Source organism: Antedon mediterranea, chromosome 7 (genome assembly GCF_964355755.1).
Source record: "Antedon mediterranea chromosome 7, ecAntMedi1.1, whole genome shotgun sequence".
NCBI lineage: Eukaryota > Metazoa > Echinodermata > Crinoidea > Comatulida > Antedonidae > Antedon > Antedon mediterranea.
The window spans coordinates 27,919,848-27,943,572 of record NC_092676.1 but is presented as its reverse complement, the minus strand read 5'-3'; the positions used below and the strand labels follow the sequence as shown (position 1 = coordinate 27,943,572).

General features: G+C 34.1%; 3 protein-coding genes across 3 annotated transcripts; 2 read left to right on the top strand and 1 right to left on the bottom strand.

Annotated features, from left to right (window-relative positions):
* The first annotated feature begins 29 nt into the window (after positions 1-29).
* Positions 30-3,438, top strand: LOC140055654 (di-N-acetylchitobiase-like). The gene is made up of 7 exons (XM_072101011.1): positions 30-223; positions 468-606; positions 910-1,112; positions 1,651-1,822; positions 2,038-2,135; positions 2,348-2,512; positions 2,805-3,438. The coding sequence occupies exons 1-7, from the start codon at positions 92-94 to the stop codon at positions 2,997-2,999; spliced, it is 1,104 nt and encodes a 367-aa protein (XP_071957112.1). The 5' UTR covers positions 30-91; the 3' UTR covers positions 3,000-3,438.
* On the bottom strand, positions 3,361-8,549 carry LOC140055653 (2-hydroxyacyl-CoA lyase 2-like). Its single transcript, XM_072101009.1, has 13 exons — positions 8,349-8,549; positions 7,584-7,742; positions 6,987-7,157; positions 6,760-6,898; positions 6,393-6,507; positions 6,197-6,297; positions 5,917-6,026; positions 5,628-5,751; positions 5,395-5,489; positions 5,003-5,157; positions 4,346-4,483; positions 3,973-4,246; positions 3,361-3,881 (listed from the first exon to the last, which is right to left on the bottom strand). Exons 1-13 carry the CDS (start codon positions 8,445-8,447, stop codon positions 3,696-3,698), a joined length of 1,866 nt encoding a protein of 621 aa, XP_071957110.1. The 5' UTR covers positions 8,448-8,549; the 3' UTR covers positions 3,361-3,695.
* Positions 8,550-8,839: 290 nt separating this feature from the next.
* Positions 8,840-23,714, top strand: LOC140053947 (synaptojanin-1-like). The gene is made up of 22 exons (XM_072098708.1): positions 8,840-9,024; positions 9,298-9,384; positions 10,019-10,289; positions 10,676-10,901; positions 11,171-11,316; positions 11,747-11,843; positions 13,343-13,515; positions 13,827-13,908; positions 14,461-14,610; positions 14,908-15,073; positions 15,592-15,780; positions 16,091-16,193; positions 16,286-16,426; positions 16,680-16,872; positions 17,046-17,204; positions 17,504-17,660; positions 17,790-17,874; positions 18,152-18,361; positions 18,556-18,803; positions 19,126-19,817; positions 20,122-20,775; positions 21,801-23,714. The coding sequence occupies exons 1-22, from the start codon at positions 8,904-8,906 to the stop codon at positions 21,810-21,812; spliced, it is 4,362 nt and encodes a 1,453-aa protein (XP_071954809.1). The 5' UTR covers positions 8,840-8,903; the 3' UTR covers positions 21,813-23,714.
* The last annotated feature ends 11 nt before the right edge of the window (positions 23,715-23,725 follow it).

The following is a 23,725-nucleotide window of genomic DNA, read 5'->3' as shown; positions in this document are numbered from 1 at the left end:
TTTAAGCCCTGTCATGTGATAGAACTGTTATGTCACGTGATCTAGGAGGAAACTAACACACTGATTCTAGTCGAGTCCATCGTATTTAAAGATGAAAAACCGGAGTTTTTTGCTCGTTTTGAGCATTATTAAATTAATGATATCATTGGTCATATGTTCGACCTCTTGTCCTTGCTCTGATAGTTCCCTTTGCAAACCAATATCTAGTTCTCCAAGAAAAGAGGTAAGTTCCAGGAGGCAACCTCGTCCTCGGCGTATCATCAGCCAGGCAACAATTTGCGAAACAAGCACCTACCTTGTAGGTATCATCATAATCCACATGCAGCATGATGGTCCTGGCCTGTGACAGCCATGCATCAGCATCAACATCTACAGTGCATATGATATTTCATTTATTGGTCACCCACATTTTAATATTGTCCAGTGCACTCTAGTGGTAGGCTATATTGAGGTTTGTTATTTTTCAGATTTTCATATTCCAACTTGGCGGATCAGACTGGAAGAGCTATGATTGGTCAATAGTTACAACAGTTGCAATGTTTGGGAAATATGACCCTGATCTGATGTGCTATGCACACTCACACGGAGCAAGGGTTGTATTGAAAGGTATCCCTTTTCAGCTATAAGGTTCTAATTTTAATTTATAAATATGGTAAAATAAATGGTTTCAAAACTGTACACTTTTTCATGAAATGGTGCATAGGGTCTATTGGTATAAAAACAAAAATATGTTTATACTAAATAATAAATTAATGATAAAATAATATAAAAGTGTAGTAAGAACTTGAGAAATTGAATCAGGATTGTGTGTGCATGTTGGTTGTGAAAAGAAAAAGAATTCAATTCAATTCTCTTTATTTTTATAGTAGACTAAGTTATGATAACCTATCAGTTGTTTACTTTTTAAAGGTGTTGTATCAGCAGACCAACTGAATAATTCAACGTATACCAATTTGTGGATAACGCAGCAAGTTAAGCTGGCTCAGGATCAGTTTATGGATGGTATCAACATCGATATTGAAGATCCTTTGGACAAATCAGATGCACCGTTACTTACAAAACTCGTTGCAGAGACTACCCTAGTTTTTCATGAAATGATACCTGGATCACAGGTACTTTTTTAACTTGCTAAAGCTCTGTCTACACTATCAAACTAGTTTGACAAAAATTGTGTGATGTGACCAGATATGGTAGTAATATGACAACATCATGTCCATTATTGGTATATCACAATATTATATGTTTTCATCTTTTCCATTGATTGTAAACCTCTAATTAAACTTTCCAGTATTTTATTATTCAACTTCTGTTTCCAATAATATTCAATATAAACAATTAATTTTTATTATTATCATTACTGTAAATAATCATTGTATATATTTTATAATTAATATTTATATTGGTCTTGTTTTTTTGTAAAAATCTACTGTAATATTATATCTTATTGTGGTTACCATTATAACAAATGTACGATTGATTGAATAAAGTTCACATATATAACATTTTCATCACATTTTTTTGTCACACAAAGTTTGATAGTGTAGACAGAGCTTCACTATTGATAGTATCTTTTGAAATCTAATCCATGATATGCAGATGGCGCAAATGAAAGTAAAAAAATTAATTATCATTCAATTATACATTATTCAGGTTACCACTGATGTTGCTTGGTCACCTGATTGCATTGACAAGCGTTGCTATAACTACAAAGATATTGCAGATGCATGTGACTTTGTGTTTGTGATGTCATACGACGAGCAGAGTCAGATATACGGTGACTGTATTGCCATGGCAAACTCACCATACAATAAGACAGCTAGTGGTTTGTGATCTTTATTTAAATTATTTCATAATTTACTTCATTTTATCTCTACTGTAATAGTAAAAAAGCAAAAAAAAAGTAGTTATATAACTATTTAACTATTTTTAACAGTGCTAAAAATTAAATTACAATTCTGAATCAAACTAAAAGAGGAATAAGTTCCTTGTGATATACACTTTCTTTTATTCACAACAGATTCTGTATTTTTGTTGTAGGTGTTGAAAAGTTTATAAAACTGGGAATTTCACCTTATAAACTTGTGCTTGGTGTGCCTTGGTATGGGTATGATTACCCTTGTGTAACTTTAACTGAGGTAAGTTTGACGCTTAACCTTATAAAACTTTATGTGACAAAAAATGGGATGTGTCCATTTATATGGACATGATGATGTCATATCACTACCATATTTAGACACACTTTTTTTGTCAAACAAGTTTGATAGTGTAGACAAAGCTTTAGCTGTCCAATTTGTGTACAAAATCTGTTATCAGTACAATAGTATTGTTATCATTGATTGTTGTTTAGGAGGATGTATGCAGCATCAAGAAGATACCATTTCGTGGAGTACCTTGTAGCGATGCAGCTGGCAAACAAGTGGAGTATCGCTATATACAGAAGATTTTAAGTACAAGTTCAACAACAGGACGGCAGTGGAACAGTACATATGCAGCACCCTACTTCCAATATAAGGTATACACTTGTTTAATAGTCTATACTTTTGGTATCTAGTACCATACTTCATCCTTTTGATTTTTCTTATGCATCAGGTAGAACAATGTTATTCACTTGATAAATTACTGTTTTATCTGGAGGTTCAGACTTAAAGCCATGCTATGGCTTATTGTAATCTCCACACACACTCATGTTTTATTATTATTTATATATATTGTGTATGTTGTGTGAATTAAAACTGAATTCACACCCACTGCTATTGTACATCTACATTTTTTTGCAAATGATTTGAAATAATTTATTTGTATAGAGCGCTGAAACGGGAGCAATGCATCAAATGTGGTACGACGACCCAGAAAGTCTAAAGTACCGATATGATTATGCAAAGATCGGTAACCTACGCGGCGTCGGTGCGTGGCATGGAGATACGCTTGATTATGATGGCGACGCCAAAGGAAAACAACAGGCAAAAGACATGTGGCAAGCAATGGCGTCATTTCTCTAATCGATACGATGGATTATGATTTTCAGGAGTGGATTCATAAATACAAAACCAAGAGCAGTAATATTTAACAATATGATTTAGTTTATATATATTTTTATACTCTTTCAGATTTGTTTTTATATTTGTGTGTCAATTCTGGGATAGTCTCAGAATACTCAATATGATATTTCCTGTTAGTTAGTATTTATTTATATAATTATAAATTGTTTGATAAGAGTTCTTCTTTTCGTGATGATACGCTCAAATCAATTTGCTCACGTCCTTGCTTTTACTATGCTTGTTGTAATCTTTAGTTTACAAACAAGAATAACAACAAATTCAATTTCATATAATTTTTAATATTCTTGGTCATTTAACTTAATATTTTCTTTTTCAGTACTATTTATAGAGAATTTACACAATGATTCTAAATTTGGAAAATAATTGACACAAACGAACATAATAACCATTTTTGTAACAAATAAATGTCTCTAATTTTACATTTCATTAATACTTTTATGCAGTTTTTATTGTGAGTTCAATTATATTGATGATTTTTTACTTCCAGTAGTTCGACTAAAAATTATATCTGATTATTTAGGATTTAAAATTTGCTTTAGAATACAAGTCACAGCTTGTAACGGTAATTTTTGGTCTTAATTTATGGCTAGCCAACAATAGTAAAATTATCTGGCCGAGATAATGTATGTCTCTACTTTAAACAGAGATAGATCCATCCCTGAAGTTAGTTCTACCAATCAGACAGTTAACTAGGACAGGTTGTCCCTCCTTGCAGAGCTTCTGAGCGGACTGGAGTGTCTTCAGTACATCTTCACCTTCCTCACCACACAGCTTCAGTCCATAACCACCGTAGCCTCTCGCAACCGTATCGTAATCACAGAACTAGGAAATGGAAATTAGAATTAGTAATTCTTTTTAAAGTTTAAAAACAATGCAGTATATATTTAATATGTATTTAATCTAAACAGCTTACAGCGAGGTCGCATCCAACTCTTGACCCCAGCATCGGCTCCTGTTCCCGAACAATTTGCGTCCAACAAGCATCGTTACCAACCACAGCTATCACGGGGCATTTATGACGAGTAAAAGTGTCAAATTCAGCTACACTGTACCCAAGTGATCCATCCCCGTACATGATCCAGACCTCGGCATCTGGCCTCACCAGCTTGGCACCTAAAGCGAATCCACCTCCAACTCCTAGTGTACCGAAGGCACCTGGATCAAGCCAGCGCATTGGACCCCTGGGCCTAAAAAATAAAAAACAAAATCATGACAAAACAAATAACAATATAATACTGTATGTGATTCATTTTAGAGAAGCCAAGAAGTATAGATAGATACTGTACCTGACAATATAGGCCGCACTACCGACGAAGTCGCCACCATCAGCCACTAAGATGCTGTTGTCGTCCAACGTAGACTCTACATGGTAAAGTACTTGAAGAGGATTAAGATACTTGTTCACAGGTTCTGCGGCTTTCTTCCTAAAACGATAGAAAAAATAGAGCGTTCATAAGAAAAAAATGCAAGTAGAAAACTATCATATTGCGTTTTTTGTTCCATATTTTCGTAACTGAACATTGTAAAGCTACTGAGATTGGATTCCTGTCCAGTGGTCGGACCAAATTCATGCCCAGTGACTGTAGACTGTAAAGCTACTGAGACTGGATTCCTGTCCAGTGGTCGGACCAAATTCATGCCCAGTGACTGTAGACTGTAAAGCTACTGAGATTGGATTCCTGTCCAGTGGTCGGACCAAATTCATGCCCAGTGACTGTAGACTGTAAAGCTACTGAGATTGGATTCCTGTCCAGTGGTCGGACCAAATTCATGCCCAGTGACTGTAGACTGTAAAGCTACTGAGATTGGATTCCTGTCCAGTGGTCGGACCAAATTCATGCCCAGTGACTGTAGACTGTAAAGCTACTGAGATTGGATTCCTGTCCAGTGGTCGGACCAAATTCATGCCCAGTGACTGTAGACTGTAAATTAATATTCCTTGCCTGTTTGAGTCCTCCTTTTCCTGATCTTTTGCCTTCAATGATTTCACCCATTCTTCATCACATTTGAAGTCTTTTAGACCTTTTTGTAGAGACAACAAGAAACTGCCAACGTCTGCCTGAACAGCTAGGCTAGGCTTCCAAAATGCATCAGTGTTCTGCAACGAAAAATATCACCTAAATAAATAAGCACTGTCTCCACTATCAAATAGTTTGACAAAAAAGTGTCATGTGCCCAAATATGGTAGAGATATGACATCATCATGTCCATATATGGGCACATCACATTTTGTTGTCACAAAGTTTGATAATATAGACAAAGCTTTAGGAAGTTGACCCAATACTCTAGCCCTTTGACCATGAGGTTTGGTTTGTATTATTGATTGAATGCATACCTTATACAGTTGCTCCTTATTTCTATTTACTGCGATAATTTTCGATTTTCTACTTAAATGACGACCATAATTTAAACGAAAATCTGGTACAGCTCCTAAAATGCAAAAAAATTGTAATTACTGTATAGCATAGTTGTAAATTCAAGTAGACTAAATTCTACACTATATATGAATCATTTCTCACTAGAGAAAAGATGATTTTTATTGATTTAAATAACAAAGAAATAGAGTACCGGCTAACACTACAACGTCTGCTTCTCTGAGTGCATCTCGTCTCTTTTGTCTTATGTGAATATCGCTGTTCCTTCCCAGCATGCCACGAGACATTCCTCCCAGGAAACATGGTATCCCCATTGTCTAAAATATGTAATATTTTATAACAGTTACAGTTTGAACGAATAAGTTGATACATTTTAATTAAAGCTTTACATAAGTTTATTCACAAATTAGTAGTTGTACCATGGAGGAAATATATAGATATTTCCTCCCTGGTTGCTGAATTAAAAAAATCATTTACTCTACCTCGAGGGAAGATCGAATCTGATCTGCTGGAACTGGGGGCAGTGTTGCCTGGCTTCCGAGTACTAAAACTGGCTTCTTAGCTCTACTTACAATCTCAATTGCTGATTGCACTAAAAATTGAAAAAAAAAACATCAATTTAAGTTAAATCCTTTGAATATCATCTGTCTATCCCATAACTTTCTTTAGTATTGCCAGATAGATCTATGAAGAGGGGAACCTTTGGGACATCACAGGTAAGGGACACTTTTGGAAGGTCACAGTAGGTCAATAACAGCGTACCTTGTGATTCCGTTGCAAGAGGTAGATCCACAGGCAATGGTGTAACATCTTGGCTATCAAATGCTCCAGCAAACATATTTGATACATAATTGTTCAAATACCTGTAAAACAAATTTAAAACCCTTGATAAATATTTGTGCTTTTCCAAAGTCAATTTTGGCTTGTGCTACTTCTTACCCACAATTCATTGGCTTACCATGACAGAATATTATTGACAAGACCTTTTTTGGGACCGCCTCCTCCTCCAACTTCTTTCTGGACAGATTGGTATGAATAAAGTGTATCGATCGGCAATTCAACAAACACTGGACCTGAAAAAATGACAAAAAGGGTTTTAAAATCCATCAAAAGTAATGGTGCAAAGTGAGTGATGGTGTACTGAAAAACCTATAGCCTTGCGCTCTGTCTACACTATCAGACAACAAAATGTGATGTGGCCATATATGGACATGATGATGTCATATCAATACCAAATTTGGCATATCACTAATAATTGGCACACTTTTTTTGTCAAATTGGTTTGATAGGGTAGACAACTGAGCTTTAAATAACATGGTTGTTACCTGGTGTACCAGATTGAGCAATGGCCAGAGCTTTGCGTACCGTCGGTACAATGTCACGGACACGCTTGATCGTGCCGCAGTATTTGCATAATGGTTTGAATAACGACATTTGATCAATGTCTTGAAGAGCCCCGCGACCCTGAAAAAAAAAACGAAAATCATTTTATTAATATTGTAAATATTCTCCTTATACAGTATATCAACATAAATAACTGTAAGTAATTTACCTTAAGTAAGTTTGCGGCAGCACCTCCCATTAGAAGTACAGGTGATTCAGCCATTTGAGCGTTTTTAACGGCAGTGATTGTATTTGTTAGACCGGGTCCAGCTGTAACGATGGCAACACCGACAGTACCGGAGAGTCTTGCGACTGCATCAGCGGCAAATACTGATGTCACCTGTTAAAAAATGTCATTATTTTTGGTGTCATTTACTGAAGAAGTGAGGGTCAAGAAATTGGGAAAATTATGGCACCTCTATGCAAATTACAAATGTACATCATATGCAAATTACTTAGGTACACCATATGCAAATTACTTTGCACATCATATATGCAACCGAAATCTCTGCTAATTTTTCTGGCTGTCTTTATCATTTTTGCTTATTTTATTTTGTATCTCCATTGAGATCCAGCCACTAATACCCACAACATTGTCATTATTTTCAGTAATTTGCCTTTGGATTCATATATGCAAATTACTTATACACAATGAGGAATGTAGAAAATGTATTTCAAACGTAAATTATGTACTTATAATTTTGTTATTACACTAATGGTTAATTTGTAAGATGCAGAACAATCATGAAAAGAATTTTATGTGCACCTCATGCCGAACATCTACTACACGAATGCCACACTTTTCCGACGCCACAAGAACTGGGGATATGTGTCCACCGCAAAGTGTAAATAAATACTTGACTCCATGTTCTTTTAGGACAGCCGCGACAAGTTCTCCACCATTACGAGGAGAGTCTGCATCTGCCTGTAAAAATGGAAAAAAAAATTATTAAAAAAAATAAATTCTTCTTAAATTTCATGGTCATGCATCATTGATTTTCTACAAAAAGAAGACAAAGGAGGCATTGTTGTTAAACAATAAACAATTGACTAATAGTAAAGTTCAAAAGGAAATACACTATGATGAATTATTATATTAAACACAGGATTATACAGTATGATTGCATATATGTATTTATGAATACAATACTTCATTTCCTTTTGGACACGTGGTGTTACGCAATCCTAACAATTGACTATTGTTTATTCATCATGCAGACCTTTTAATCATCATGTAGCATATAGGTTATCTATATATAAATTAAATTGATAGGTCTATGCTTTAATTAATAAACAATAATACAATAGTTTATAATTGCCAAAACAAAAACAACCTACTTTACTAGTAGGCACAGCCAATGCCTTTCTTTTCTTTTTAGCGTGGCAGAGCTATATTTTAAAATGAACCTCTATATATAGGCCATAGTAATGTATGAGCCTGCCTAGCTAGAGTCAGGTGCTACCCTCGATTTAGGCCTTTCGTTTTAGTTGTTTAGCCCTAGCCTCCTAGTTATGTTAGGCCTAGACGTACCTTGTGAAAAAGTTGAAATATAATACCAAGATGTGATTCTAGAAAATTTAATAGAATAACAATTAACAGAGCAAATCCAGCTAACAAATATTCGATCATTTTGAAGGGCCCTGGATCTGGTACTTTTAGCTAGATTAGGCAAAACTAAACTCTCAAACGGCTCACGATGGAGTAGGGAGAATTGAGAAATTCCCTAATGATGGAGACCTCCCCCTTTGGCCTCACCATTCTTTGTAGGGATTTTGTTAATTTTATTGTAAATTTAAAATGACTAAGGATGCTAAACAACACTTTTTATAAGCAAATACACAAAAGGATATATCACTAAATCAATTAAGTAACATTTGTATGAATTATTTAATTCCACGTTTAATAGTAAATAATACAAATGCATTTTATTACCCCTACATAAAGTAGCCTAGTCCAAAATATAGAAAGGGATTTTTCGTTTTAGGTAAACAATCTTCCGGTATTGGGTCGGATGGCTGGCTGCCTGAAATGTTTTCATATTTTATAGATAAATTACGCTTTACATGAGTGTTTTATAATTGTACAATGTCTATGAGAAAGTCATTTAGAGTTTTCCACAAGACTGAGCCACCATATTCTGTCATTTTGGAATCAACAGATATCGAAGAATCTTTACTTTTTGAATCGGACGTCGTTGCGATTTTGGGTAGGTGCGACGTTTGATTTTTATTGCACTGTGCCTGGCAAACACATTTCAGCCCCGGGCACAAATCATTATCAGCTAGGCCTAGCCTGTTATTATATTTATCCAGCAGCTCCTGAAAATTTGTTTTTATTATTGAATTAATGGATAAACGTTTTACCTTGTGGTAGGATTATTTATTGTTAAAGCTATTTTTTTGGTTTCTTTTAATACATTATTTAATAAATTTAATATTGAAGTTATGATATGAATGAGTAATATCTGTTTTATTTCAAGGTTATTCTGAGGTCGATTCATTGAAAAAACAATATGAGAAGATTCTTGAGGCTTATGGGTGTCTGGGAATACTTAAACTCAATACAGGTATGATAAAATAAATCAACCAATTCAACCATTGTATTTTATTTAATTGTTTTTATGATGCTGAAATAAATCAAATCAACCAATTTCAATACATGGAGGTATTATACCTCCATGGTCAATACATACAGGATGTTTATATTTTCTGATGGATTCCTTTTTTTTTAAATTTAAATTTATCATCATCCCTGTCATCAATAATCTATTTTAATTGTTATCATCGATTCTCTCCATTTATTAAATCATCTACATCATTTTCATCATCTTGACATTGTTTGTCATTTTTGTTGCCATCATCTTTATCGTCTTACATCAATAGAATAACCCCAATGTATTGTTAATATAAACTCAAGCTCTATCTACACTATCTAATTTTACAAAAAAATGTGATGTGCCCAAATATGGTAGTGATATGACATCATCATGTCAATAAAAGGGCACCTTACATTTCTTTTTCACATAAACTTTGATACTGTAGCCAGAGTTTTAGAAAATTTATGTAAGTTTATTATTCAAGGTCATACGTGCTGATATGTAACTAGGTTGAATTGGTACTGTACTGTGAGCTTATAACATTCAAAAAGAGATAAGTAATAATTATCACTTAGTATGTTAACAACAATTTTAATTTTTTAAGGTGATGAAACTGTCCTGTACCTTGTCATGGTGACAGGAACCGTGTCTCTAGGAAAGATCGGCAACACCGAGGTGTTTCGAATTACTGCTACATCATTCATCTCACTGAGAAACAATCAAGCAGATGAAGAGCGCATAGCAGAAGTACGAAAACTTCTCAACTCCGGCACATTTTACTTCACATATTCGTCTACTGCGGAAGAAAGATTTGACCTTACGCTGTGTGCACAGCGCCAACAACAGTCTCACAGCACTGATAACCGCTTTTTCTGGTTTGTTTATTTTTTGTTTATTTTTGTGTACTGACATTGAGTACCTTTGATATTCTCTTTATTTATTACATAAATATCTTTTTTTTAATTGGAGTTGACCATATTATTATTCTTTGAATTTGTTGATCAGGGCTGGCTCAACAATCTTTTTGCTTAAATCAAGAATAGATAAATAACCATTACGTAAAGTGATAAAAAACTAAAGCTTTATTATCAAACAAGTTCTTTTTATTATAAGTAATAAACTTTTATTTGCACAAACATTTGCCTATGTATATTATTTTAAAAAAATGATTTTAAAAATAATTGATTAAAACAATGATAGATGATTTTTTTGCTAACCAAGTTTGATAAGATTATAAAGATTTTGTTTATATATATTATAGGAATAGGACCTTACACCTTCATTTAAAACGTTACAATGTAGACTGTACCAAATGGCTGTTAGTAACAATGTGCGGAGGTGTCGAGATCAAGACAATCTATTGTGGGAGTCATCTCGCAAAAGCGTGCATCATCTCACGTCTGAGCTGCGAACGTGTCGGCACTCGGTTCAATGTCAGGGGCACGAACGATTATGGGCATGTTGCCAATTTTTGTGAAACTGAACAGGTTCGTAGGATTGTTAAAATTATTCTAATGCAGTTACTGCAGTTTTGTTTATTACTGTAGATTATATACAATGTTAAGCTCTGTCTACACTATCAAACTTTATGTGACAAAAAAATGTGATGTGCCCATATATGGACATGATGATGTCATATCACTATCATATTTAAGCATATCACTACCATATTTGGGTATACTGTATCACACTTTTTTTGGTCAAACTAATTTGATAGTAATAGACAGATTCTTATCAGGTTCATTTTGTATTTCAGGTAATATATTTAGAAGATAAGATGACATCATATATCCAGACGAGGGGGTCGGTTCCTCTTTACTGGGAACAGCCTGGTTTACAAGTGGGGTCACACAAGGTCAAGATGTCACGAGGATATGAGGCTTCGGCTCCAGCTTTTGATAGGTAATTACAAATCAGTATTTGGTTTAACTTGTGACATTTTTTATTTCAAGTAATTTTCATTTTGTACTTTCATTTTGTGTTTCATTTCATTTTCTATGCATACATTAAATATATATATATAATATGTAATATAATAACATAGTCTAATTTACAATCATGTATTGATCTGTGTATAATCCCACCCTACTATAATATAAGCCCACTCAAAGAAACTTCCACTATGATTATTGAGTGTTAAGCTCTGTTTACACTATCAAACTTTATGTGACAAAAAATGGGATGTGCCCATATACGGACACGATAATGTCATATCACTACCGTATTTGGGCATATCACTACCATATTTAGCCATATCACTTCCGTATTTGGGCACATCACATTTTTGTAGACAGAGCTTTAACTGTTAATAATTTGTCTATAAAATTCACAGGCATTTATGTACACTAAAAGTTCAATATGGTGGTCAGGTGATAATCAATTTGCTTGGAAACAAAGAGGGAGAGGCTATGCTAAGCAAGCTATTTCAAGTAAGTATAGCTAACTTAGTCAACAAAAACTTAAGAAACTATGTTTGAGGCAAATATGAAATGCAAGGAAAAGCACCTGTGGCTGTATTCACATACTAAAGTGAGAAATTTCCCTTAAATATTAAAGATGTATTGTCCCTTTGTCAAATAAAAAAAAAATAAAAATTAGAAGATTTCGAAAAAAAGTGGGTCATTTTGAAGTATCATAATAGTTATTAACTTTCTCCAAAAATTAGTCAAACAAAAAAATTATCTCACTGAAATACAGACCTTTTTTAGTTAAAAAAAAAACTGTGACTGCCAGTCAAAGTTTTTGATCAAAACATATCTCATAATGCAACGCGCTTGTTTGGCTACTCTGTATGCATAATCATAAACTTCCTCGCGATCTGTGTGAAAACACCTTCTCAACCGTGACGAGTTGTAAACAATCCTATTAGGATCATGCATAATGCATACTCTTGGTTTGAAATCTTTGTTTACTTTCGCTGGTGACGATTTTCCAGACGAAATGTAATCAAACTAATTTACCTGTTAATTACGTAAACTTGATGTTTTTTGCTCGAATTTTCGACTTAAAGTGAATAACTTTAATATTACTTTGATATGGCCAATTCAAATTTACAATATCTTGACTTTCATTTTTTTGTGTTTCAAGGGACAAAACATCTTTAAGTATTTCACTTAACTCAATAATTGTTTAAGTATTTCCTTAAATTGTATTCACTATAGATAGGAGATTTTTTAAACTTAAAGGTTAGTGTTTCGCTTCGCCTAAGTGTGATTGTTGAGTACGGCCACCGATTCCCAGTATTTCCACATAATATCTTTTTCCGAAACATAGGAATATTTGGCATCTCATTTATATGTGGTGCCTGTATCATGTATGGCTAGGTTAAGGGTTAGAGTACTTGATACAAATATTCATGAAACTGAAGGAGTTGCTGATTAGCACTTTCTGTTTATTCTTCAATTTTATAATGAGATACAAAAAGGGTTATTATTACCAGTTATAGTTTCTCATCAAAAGTTCAATAATTTGATTTCTTACTTAAATGTTACTTTCATTTTATTCTATTAATGTTGCATCTAACCTTTCTATATTATAGTCTATATACTAGGGAAGAAAGAGTTTAAAATCAGTTATCTCAAATATTGCATATCATTATTATAGTTTAATATTTTGCGTATTTTTCAACCATTTATGAGGGCGTGTGGCACAGTGTGTTGGATTCATGATCGTGGTTTGAATCCAACTCTCCGCATTGATTGTATCCTTAGGCAATACACTTTACTTAAATTTGCCTCTCTCCACCCAGGTGTATAAATGGGTACTGGTTAGATCAAGACACAACTTTGCGCTGATTACCAGCTGCATTATAATTGGAGTATGTTTCCATACGGGTTTGATCTAAAAAAATTACTGGGGTAATAATGTGCAGCGCATTGAGAGCTTGCTTATTTATGTTATATAAAAATGAACTATTATATTATTGTAGAGTCATCATAAGGCGTCATCGCATTCACAAGACATCCCACACGTCCTTTTTGACTATCATCAGATGATGCGTGGGGGTAAGGTAGATAACCTCCAAACAGTACTCAAACAAAGGGTTGCTAAATACATTGACAGCTTCCAGTTCTTTGCATATGATGGAGAAGAAGTCAAAACGTATGTAGATAAATCAAGACTATATTTCTCAATTTGTTTTATTTAATTTATTTGTTCCTTTATTATCAAAACAATAAACATAACAAGAAAGAGTAAACAATTTAAAGAAGATGAAAGGGACCTTCAAGAAACCTCAAGGGGCTTGTGATAGGAGGCCCTCTAAATACTACTGTTCAGAACATGACAAAAAAATTAAGTTAATATGTTGAGTCATGGAGTAAAGAATTATTCTTTACTCCATGGTTGAGTTTATGACGAGTGTTTTTAATATCTTCTGCTTATGTATTAATAAAACGTTTTTGTAATTGTAGACAACAAATAGGGTGCTTTAGAACCAATTGCATGGACTGTCTAGACCGAACCAACGCTGTGCAAATGTTCTTCGGAATGCAGGTATTTTGTTTTTAAGTGTAAAATATTCAGTCTGGTTGTTTTATTGCCTGGTAAAAACAAGTGTGATCTGTAATTTGAGACAACCAGGATCTAAGACACATCTTGAGAAAAGCAAGCATACGATGTTCAATGATAAACCAAGTTTATATCGAGGCGTACGTAACTCAATGACTCTTGACAACATGCGTGAATAGAAGTACTCAACGTTAGTGTTTGCAATTACTATGAAAATTTTGATTTTCTATTCCTATTTCCTCATATTTTTCAAGTCAATAAAGTTTACAAGACTGTTTTCCTGTTTGTTTTAAGAATAAAATTATGGCAAAATGTAGAATTTAATAATTGTGAAAGTTCAGAGTGGTATATTTTAGTAGCATACTATTTTTGTTACAATAGAGATTATTAAACAACTAAAGACTAGTTTAAACAACTTTGATAACTAACAATATAGATACTAGTAAACAACCAGAGAGTCAATTAGACAACTATCTTTGTTTACAACCATAGAGATACTAATAAACTTCTAGAGAGTCAAACTTTGTTTACTAACAGATGCTGCAGAAACAGTTGGAAAGCATCAGCATCCCAGTTAAGTCTCATCTCTCAAGATTTGAGGAAGTATTTAAAACAATGTGGGTGCAAAATGGCGACCATGTGAGTAAGATCTATGCTGGTACAGGTGCACTGGAAGGCAAGACAACGGTGAGTAGAATCTTAAGCTCTGTCTACACTTTCAAACTTTATGTGACAAAAAAAATGTGATGTGCCCATATATGGACATATGATGTCATATCACTATCATATTTGGGTATATTACTACCATATTTGGCCACACTTTTTTGTCAAACTAGTCTGTTAAACAGAGCTTTATACTAGATTACTGTAGTATCTGTGTGTCAACCTCTGGTCAATAGGTTCACTGCAGCCATGCAGTATGTTGTCATTAGTTATTAGCAATCCTACAAAACTGTAAAATTATATTATTATTATTTTGTATAGGCGGGAAAATTACGGGACGGAGCACGCTCAGTAACACGGACGATACAGAACAATTTCTTTGATGGCAGCAAACAAGAAGCGATTGATATATTGTTGCTAGGCAACTCACTAGTAGGCAAATTAGCGGATAAAGCGGGCAATATATTACCAAGAGAGTTTTTGCATAGTATGTATTACATTTTGTTTCCATCTTGTTTCCATCATAATATATATACCCAAAAATTCTTACTTTTCACACAACACAAAGTAAACGAAGAGGTCGGAAGATACCATCAGTACTTGATAGAGTTGTACCACAAAGTCAACTTACTAGATGGAACTTCATTGGAGCCTGCTTCAACAGAAATTTATAATTCCCAGCAATGTTTTAACTGTATATATGAACTGTTTTATAAGTTGTATTGTGACTGTGCAATTTGGTAGTAGTCACTCTCGTACTGTACATTTAAAAGTAACACATCCAAATGCCAACTTTAAGTCAATGGCTACCAGATGTCTCTGTGAGACGGTTATTTGAACCATGCATCGTTATACACTATTCATCTTAAATTCTATGTCCTTTTCAAAGTTTATTATGCCCTAAATAGTCTAAAAAAATTACAAGCCCTTATAGCCTCTTACAGTAGCGCACCCCTCATTCAATCTTATTATCTTAATATACATGTTAATTTTTACACTTTTTAGCCTCTCCCTCTACTCTACATTCAATGTGTGAACGCGAAGATCAATTTTCTAAGATGTCTAGTATTCGCGTAAGCGTAGGTACGTGGAATGTTAATGGAGGAAAACATTTCCGAAGTGTGGCGTACAAAAATGAATCGATGACCGACTGGCTCTTAGACAATCATAAAACAATGCAACAACATTTTCCTGGTGAGTGTACAGTATATGAATATATTAGGGCAATGGGTTTATGAAAGGTCATGTCAAAGGTCATGTCAAAGTTTCCTCATGCTAAAGCTCTGTCTACACTATCAAACTTTATGTGAAAAAAAAATGTGATGTGCCCATACATGGACATGATGATGTCATATCACTACCATATTTGGGCATATCACTACCGTATTTGGGCACATCAAACTAATTTGATTGTGTAAATAGAGCTTTATATTAGTTTTGCTAAAAACAGTACAGTATAACTATATTCTCTTGTATTTATTTATTTTTTTCTTTACTTATGTAGGGTCAGTGGATGATAGCATTGACTTTTCAGTACCTATAGATATATATTCAATAGGATTTGAAGAAATGGTAGATTTGAATGCTAGTAATATTATTAGTGCAAGGTATGTAAACAAATTTCTGCACTTACCCATTTAGCATCAATATAAGATATCTTTAACTGATGGACTTAAATTGCTTTTTTCTGTCTTTTTAGTACAACAAATCAAAAACAATGGGGTGAAGAATTACAGAAAACATTATCAAGAAATCATAAATATGTGTTGCTTACGTCAGAACAGCTTGTCGGTGTCTGTTTATATGTATTTATTAGACCGAAATTGCTTCCTTTTATACGGTAAGGATGTTTTATTAATTGTTGATGTGGTTCCAATAACGGTTTTCAGTATTCATTGTAAGATGCAGTTTCCAAAGCTCTTGTCTACTCTATCAAACTAGTTTGACAAAAAAGTGTAATGTGCCCCAATATGGTAGTGATATGCCCAAATATGGTAGTGATATGACATCATTGTGTCCATATATGGGCACATCACATATAGTTTGATAGTGTAGACAGAGCTTAAGTTTACATTATTTTGATTTCTTTTCAGGGATGTTGCATTTGATAAAGTTAAAACAGGACTAAAAGGTAAATCTGGCAACAAGGGAGCTGTGGCAATACGCTTCCTCTTGCACAATACCTCAATGTGTTTTGTATGTGCCCATTTCGCGGCAGGTCAGTCCCAGGTCAAAGATCGGAATGAAGATTATGCTGAAATCACTAAACGTATTATGTTTCCAATGGTAAGTATCGATAACGCATTGTAACGTAATTGTAGTTAGATATTTACATTTTTTTATCTTTGTTTGTTCTTGCATCCAATCTTTACTTTAGTCTATTTATAAAATTTGACCTTAAGATGCCCTAATAGACAGTAGTGCATTAAATTGAAACATTTCTTCTTCACGTTTTACAGGGTAGAACACTGGCATCTCACGATTACGTTTTCTGGTGCGGTGACTTCAATTACAGAATTGACCTTGATAATGAAGAGGTCAAAAGTCTAGTGACCAGTGACAATTGGGAAGCACTCAAAAGTTATGATCAACTTCTAATACAACATGCAGATGACCAGGTGTGTGGTCATCTAATTATCATAATGACATTGTTATATAAAAGAGAATTAAATGACCACATCAAATGGCCACATTTCCATTGTTAAACAAAAGAGGAGAATGAACTTATAATAATTACATTTGCCTCTCCACCCAGGGGTATAAAATGGGTACACAACAACTTTGCACTGATTACTAGCTGCATTATTATGTTTGATCCAAAAGAATAACCGGAGTAATAATGTGCAGCGCATTGACAGCTTGCTTATATGCACTATATAAGAATGAACTATTATTATTATTATAACATTTTTTCTAGGTTTTCCAAGGATTTTTAGAAGGTGATATCCAGTTTGCTCCAACTTACAAATATGATCTGTTTTCTGATGATTATGACACGAGTGAGAAAAACCGAACACCGGCGTGGACAGACCGCGTACTTTGGTGCCGAAGACGTCTTCCCCACCAAATGCATGGTATGTCAAAGGTTGACAAATGAAATAGAAGATTAATCGATAAAAGAAATACTATATACTAATAATGTTCTATTAGTGTCTGATGTGTCTATTACACAATAGTTTACATTAATGTTTGATTGTACATAGATGAGGATAACGGAAAGGAAGACAAATGGAATGCTGGGAAAATTCTACATTATGGTCGTGCTGAATTAAAGACGTCTGATCATCGGTAGGATATCTGTAGATTTTAAGTCGTAACATCGGAGTATTTTAAATGGACTTATCTGCTACCATCTGCAAATGAACCATTTTCTGCTACCAAAATAAACAAAGAAAATAACCCATTAGTTAATTTTATTTTAATTATAGACTGAATCTGGATGGACCACCCTCATTAAATATTGTTTAAATAAAGTAAATAACAGAGATAAATGTTCCTCTATCAATGTGTAACATGTATAGTACATGCTCCAGTAAAAATTTAGATTTACTCCTCCGTTTCACAGTCCAGTCATAGCAGTGCTTGAGATCATTGTCCAGCAAGTAGATGAAGACAACCGTGACAACATCTATAAAGAGATACTCTGTCAAAAAGGCCCAACTGATGGCAGCATCATCATTCACCTCGGTATCGGGGGCGGTGTAGACTTTACCGATGCGATTGTGGATGAGATTTTAAGATTGTTAGATCAAATCGGACAAGTGGTTCTTGTAAGGTATGTTTCACATTTTTTGTTTTTTTATTGCTTTTTCTAATGTTGTTTTTTGATTGATTAAATTTATATATTTATTTTGTTTTGACACATTGAAATTTATTTTGTTTGTAGTTTTTAGTATTAAAACATGCCATTCTACATGATGGTCTTTATCAATAATTACAATAAATTATTTATTTAAAATCATTTAAAAGATTTGTAGAGGCCAGTATGGTGGTCACCTTCCGTGACGGACGAAGTGCTCTGGCAGCATCCGGTCTAAATGGCCATGAAGTGTTTGGACATGAGCTGGTCATTGAGTTGCAACAGACAGACTGGTTACAGCAAGTAGAAGATGAGATATCCCTTTGCACTTTAAACACGGAACGTCTCTATGAACCAGTCAGCAACAGTCTGCTAGGAGAGAGCTTTGATTATCCTTCAATGAGCTTTGAATATGATGGTAAATATAAATAATTTTTTTTTTTTTTTTTAAATTAGGAAATAATACATTTGTGTGGAATGTTGTATCTTTACAGTAGAACTCTATTAAGGGAACACACTTGGGACCTAAAAAGGATCCTCTTAATAGGGTGGGGTTTCTCTTAATAGGGTGGGGTTTCTCTTAATAGGGGTGGGGTTTCTCTTAATAGGGGTGGGGTTCCTCTTATTTTATTATACTCTACTGACTGTTCAAAGTTAAAGATTTGGATGTTGTTTATATGGTCTGAAAAGATGGAAGGATAAAAATAAAATAATTAAGTAATAAGCCTTGTTTATTTTAGATGAAGAGATGCAGTTTATTGAAAATGAAGGAAATTATGGGTTATCACTCCAAGCTCCTCTTGTGCCGCACGTTTTAAAGTCAAGATCACCCAGTCCATCAATTGAAAATCAAATAACAGACTCTGCTGCTCAAAGACCTTCAAGGCCGTCAAGACCACCCCCTTTGTCGAAGACAAGACCTCCTAGACCAAATGCACCGCCTGAAAGACCAAAAACAGGACCAAGTCGCCCTAATGCACCACCAAGAAGACCCAGAACACCAAATACTTTACAAAACACTAGTAGCAGTATTAATGGGTCAGGGCCACCCCCAAGACCAAACTCTAATCCAGTGCCGCCAGGTCGGCCATCAAGTAGTCCTGTGCCACCCGGAAGACCATCTAACAGTCCAGTAACTACACCAGGATCAGTAAAACCAGGAAGACCAGCCACTGGACCATTACCTGTACCAATGAGACCTTCAACCACTCCATTGTCACCAGAACCAGTTTTTGCAGAAATTCCTTTACATAATAACAGTTCTTCACAATCTAGTTCAGCAACATCGTTTGAATCTAGTCAATCAGTTGAAGTAACATCGTCTGCTAGTAAGAATGAAGAAGCTCCACCAATTCCACATGGTAGGCCAGCAAGCCGAACAGCCAGCACTAAATCAAAATCTAATTCACTACCTAAGCAGGGAGTTGGCAGAGTAAGTTATGAATTTTTGTCAACTATTTACTATATCAAAGCAAACATGAAAATTTATTTTTAGTTTTATAGAAAAATTGTTATTGTGATAGAGCTTGCCTGATGTTAAATAGTAGTTTTAGCTGGCTTAAAAGTTTGAACCTAATGCCTTAAGCTCTGTCTACACTATCAAAATAGTTTGACAAAAAAAGTGTGATGCGCCCAAATATGGCATATGACATCATCATGTCCATATATTAAAATGATCTTTTGAATATATTTAATCTATTGAAAATGTTAATAAATATTGACAATCTCTTTCACAGCCACAGTCTATTGGCAATCCATTTGAATTCAACCATGATGTCCATGCCAACTCTGAGGAAGAAGCACTTGTGCTGCTGCACAACCTTGGAATGGCACCCTCATCATCTGCTTCATTACCTAGAAATATGGATAGTAAACAAACTGTTGGAATTGAACAAACAAACAATGAAAATAAGGAGACCAAACCAGCACCACAACCCGTACCAAGGAGACCCAGAAGTAAACTATTATCGCAGGAAATACCAGAGAAAAATGAACCACCACCTCCGGTACCTCCTACAAGACCCAAGCGTACATCCGTGATGGTTAAGCAAAGTACCCAACCAGCTGCTAGTTCTCAACCTCCTTCCGAAGTTAAACCAGAGGTTACTGAAACTGTTAAAGCAGCACCGAGTCGACCGGCTCCTCCAGTTCCCCGTGCTAGACCACGAAGCACGATAAAAAATGAAGAATCAGCACTAATAGAAAAGTTTGGTCTACCTCCTCCTGCTCCAGCACCTGTAAATTTGAATAAAGAAGTGGACACACCACCACCTGTTCCTACAGCTAGACCAAGAAAGAAAAAGACTCCTAGTGATTCAGTCGACGGAGGGAATGCCCCGCCACGATTACCGAATCGACCGTCAACCATGAAAGTTATCAACAAGGAAGATGTAGATACATATTTATAACTTTTTTTGTCATTTGACTCAGTGGTTCCCAAACTTAGAGGTCTGCAAAAATAATATTGTTTGGCAATGTGCCCAAATTAGATCTTCCATAGATTCAGAAATCTGCCAAAACATTTGAGAAAAATTACATATCACTGTACTGTTTTCTAGCATTTAGAGGTGGTGAAAATTAAAATTGATAAAGTGATGATTGATAAAGTTGGGAACCACTCTAGCGTCTTGTTGCTTGTGCTTTAGCATCACCCATGTACACCATGCATCGGTATCTTTAAGTTTCAGCTTTAATCTTTACCTCCTGACTGCATGAACCACAAACTTTATTTGTTTCACGTTTTTTGTAATTACTTTCTTTCTTCACATTTCTCTTGTAATTGTTTGGTCTGGTTGTCATCAATAGGCTTTAAATACATTGTCACCAATTTATGTTATGCTGCATGACACGTTATTCACCTTCTATTTCATTGGTTGTTTTTATTTAAATTTATTTTCTCTGATTTGTTTCTCAAATTGATCTGTATGTTGCATGCTTTTTAAGTTTTTGCTTGCTTCAACCATTTGGTTTCCTATACATTTTTCCTTCTGAAAAGATGCATATTGTTTCCATGTCAATGTCAAAATAACAGCACAGTGAGACGTTTAGAATGTACAATCCAGTTGCACTTGTTATGTCTTTATACATTTTCAAAAACCCTACGTTTTTTGGTGTAATTGCTTTATATTAGGTGTGGTACTTCTTGCTCTCGCTCTCCCTCTTTCCATATTTTGATGTTTTTTCTTGCTAATGGTATGCACAGCATTGTCTTTAATGTGTTCCCAGCCCTGTATATTATTCTGTATTACCCATGCTTCATGGTCATATTACACCCAAATATCAACATGACATGTGCTTTATGTTACCTTCCATTAATTCTGTAGTAGAACCAAATACACCAGCACCAGTCCATCTTTTTCTTGTTGGTCTCCTTTCACATATCTTAGACTTGTAATTTATATTAATTATCTTTCAGGCTTTATCTTGATCACTGCACTTCTTGTGCACTCACAACTTTTAGTGCATTCGGCAGAAACAAGACTTGGATACAACATTGAAATAGCGCTACCTTTTTATAGGTTTGGATGATCTATGGCTTTATTTAGCTCTCTTGCACAATTTTAGATTTACTGAATATATTACTCCTCGGAATCAGCTACAAGGTTTAAACTAATCCCCAGCTCCCGTGGAAAGCTAGGAATAAATTCTGAAGGCATCACATGCGGAACAGCACCACAAAGATCCTTGATGTCATGTCAACTTGTTTTCTATCCAGTACTATAACAAAATATATTTTTCAGTTTAACTTCCAATTTTTATTCAAACAAGATTTATGTTTAATTTTTGTTTAAATTGATTATAGTATTTTTTTTAAAATTAGATTTTATGATTTAATTTTTTTATTAGATTATTATTTATTCATTTTTACAGCATTTTATAGCTGCATATTAATTAAAGTTTTTTTTAATGCAGATAACCTTTATATTATGTATTATAGTTTTATACATATATAGGCCTCCTAGCTATTAAGTGTTCTCCTCCGCAAGGGTTCAAAACAAACTAGCCAATAGAATTGCCAAGATTTTACATGTTCGTTTTGTAAATTCAATTAGTATTTGTAAAATATAAAAATGTAAAAATGTCTTAGTTAGATTTAAAGGGAAAAGTTTGTGGTGCTTAGAGGTTAGTACAGTATTAGTTTCATCATATCCACCACAAGACCAGGAATTTCCATTCAAAAAAGGTTTTATTGTGCATGCAAAAAGTAGATTTATGTTAACATACTCCTGACAAGTGTCAGATTTTTATTTTAAGGCTCGAGTAATTGTACACTTGTTTTTTTATTTAAAATAATATAATTGCAATTTATAAACATGCTTGTAGGTGTGTGTAGATAAGATTTGTTATACAAAGATATATTATAAATAAAAAGACTGTAGTTTAAATAATTCTCACATCTTAAGCTCTGTCTACACTATCAAAGTTTATGTGAAAAAAAATGTGATGTGCCCAAATATGGTAGTGATATGACATCATCGTATATGGGCACATCACATTTTTTTGTCATATAAGTTTGGTAGTGTAGACAGAGCTTAACATGCACAAACATCTGTATTGAATATCTATTAGTTTTTATTGCTATATTATACTATATCCTATATATGTACATTCCTCTATGTAATTATTATTTTATGCAATGTTTATATATAATATTTAGTGTCATTTAGTAGAATGTATTGATGAATATAAATATTCCGTTTAGAGTATCGTTTTTGTAATTTGTTTTTAAATAAGCTAGTAATAATACAATATGACAATGATTTAATATTAAAAACAATAGTATATAGTATTTAGTAACTTGAGATTCAGCTGGTAAAAAATGCACATTCCTTCATAATAAAAAAAAAACATAAGTAGCCCTCGCCGTACACTTTACTATCCAACATTATTATAAGTTTAACGATTTAAAATGTAGGAATCTTTAAATTAAGACAAAATTGCTGTAGCTCAAACAGTAATATGTGATCTCCCTCACTTCGCCCCCCCCCCCCACACCCCACCCCCCAATTAGGATTCTAACATGAGTTGCAGTTAATACGTCCACGACGTAAGCTTGAAAGCAATCATTCAAGAAAGATATTGAAAGAAAAATTACTCGGTATATGTTGCATGTAGTAAATATAGTACTGGAAATTTCAGAGGGGGTTGGTTTTAGGTCGGTGATTTTAAGTGTCATTTCGACGGTAGTAACAGTTAGTTTTGTTACAGGCTAACGGTAAAATGTGTATTTTAAAAATGTCATAAAAATCTAGCCTATATAGTCTTAAAAAAGACACTTATATCATGTTATTATAATTATGTACTTAAAATTTAATGATGGAACAAATATATAAACATAAT

What these genes read in the sequence shown, in the direction of transcription:
- LOC140055654 (XM_072101011.1), top strand. Translation starts at nt 92, where the DNA reads ATGAAAAACCGGAGTTTTTTGCTCGTTTTGAGCATTATTAAATTAATG. An exon ending in AGCAAGGGTTGTATTGAAAG is followed by an intron (nt 607 to 909) that starts GTATCCCTTTTC and finishes TACTTTTTAAAG; the next exon opens with GTGTTGTATCAGCAGACCAA. An exon ending in ATACAATAAGACAGCTAGTG is followed by an intron (nt 1,823 to 2,037) that starts GTTTGTGATCTT and finishes TTTTTGTTGTAG; the next exon opens with GTGTTGAAAAGTTTATAAAA.
- LOC140055653 (XM_072101009.1), bottom strand. Translation starts at nt 8,447, where the DNA reads ATGATCGAATATTTGTTAGCTGGATTTGCTCTGTTAATTGTTATTCTA. An exon ending in TAGTAGATGTTCGGCATGAG is followed by an intron (nt 7,158 to 7,583) that starts GTGCACATAAAA and finishes ATTTTTTAACAG; the next exon opens with GTGACATCAGTATTTGCCGC. An exon ending in ATAAGGAGCAACTGTATAAG is followed by an intron (nt 5,158 to 5,394) that starts GTATGCATTCAA and finishes TTTTCGTTGCAG; the next exon opens with AACACTGATGCATTTTGGAA.
- LOC140053947 (XM_072098708.1), top strand. Translation starts at nt 8,904, where the DNA reads ATGTCTATGAGAAAGTCATTTAGAGTTTTCCACAAGACTGAGCCACCA. An exon ending in ACTGATAACCGCTTTTTCTG is followed by an intron (nt 10,290 to 10,675) that starts GTTTGTTTATTT and finishes TATATATTATAG; the next exon opens with GAATAGGACCTTACACCTTC. An exon ending in ACCAAGAGAGTTTTTGCATA is followed by an intron (nt 15,074 to 15,591) that starts GTATGTATTACA and finishes TACACTTTTTAG; the next exon opens with CCTCTCCCTCTACTCTACAT.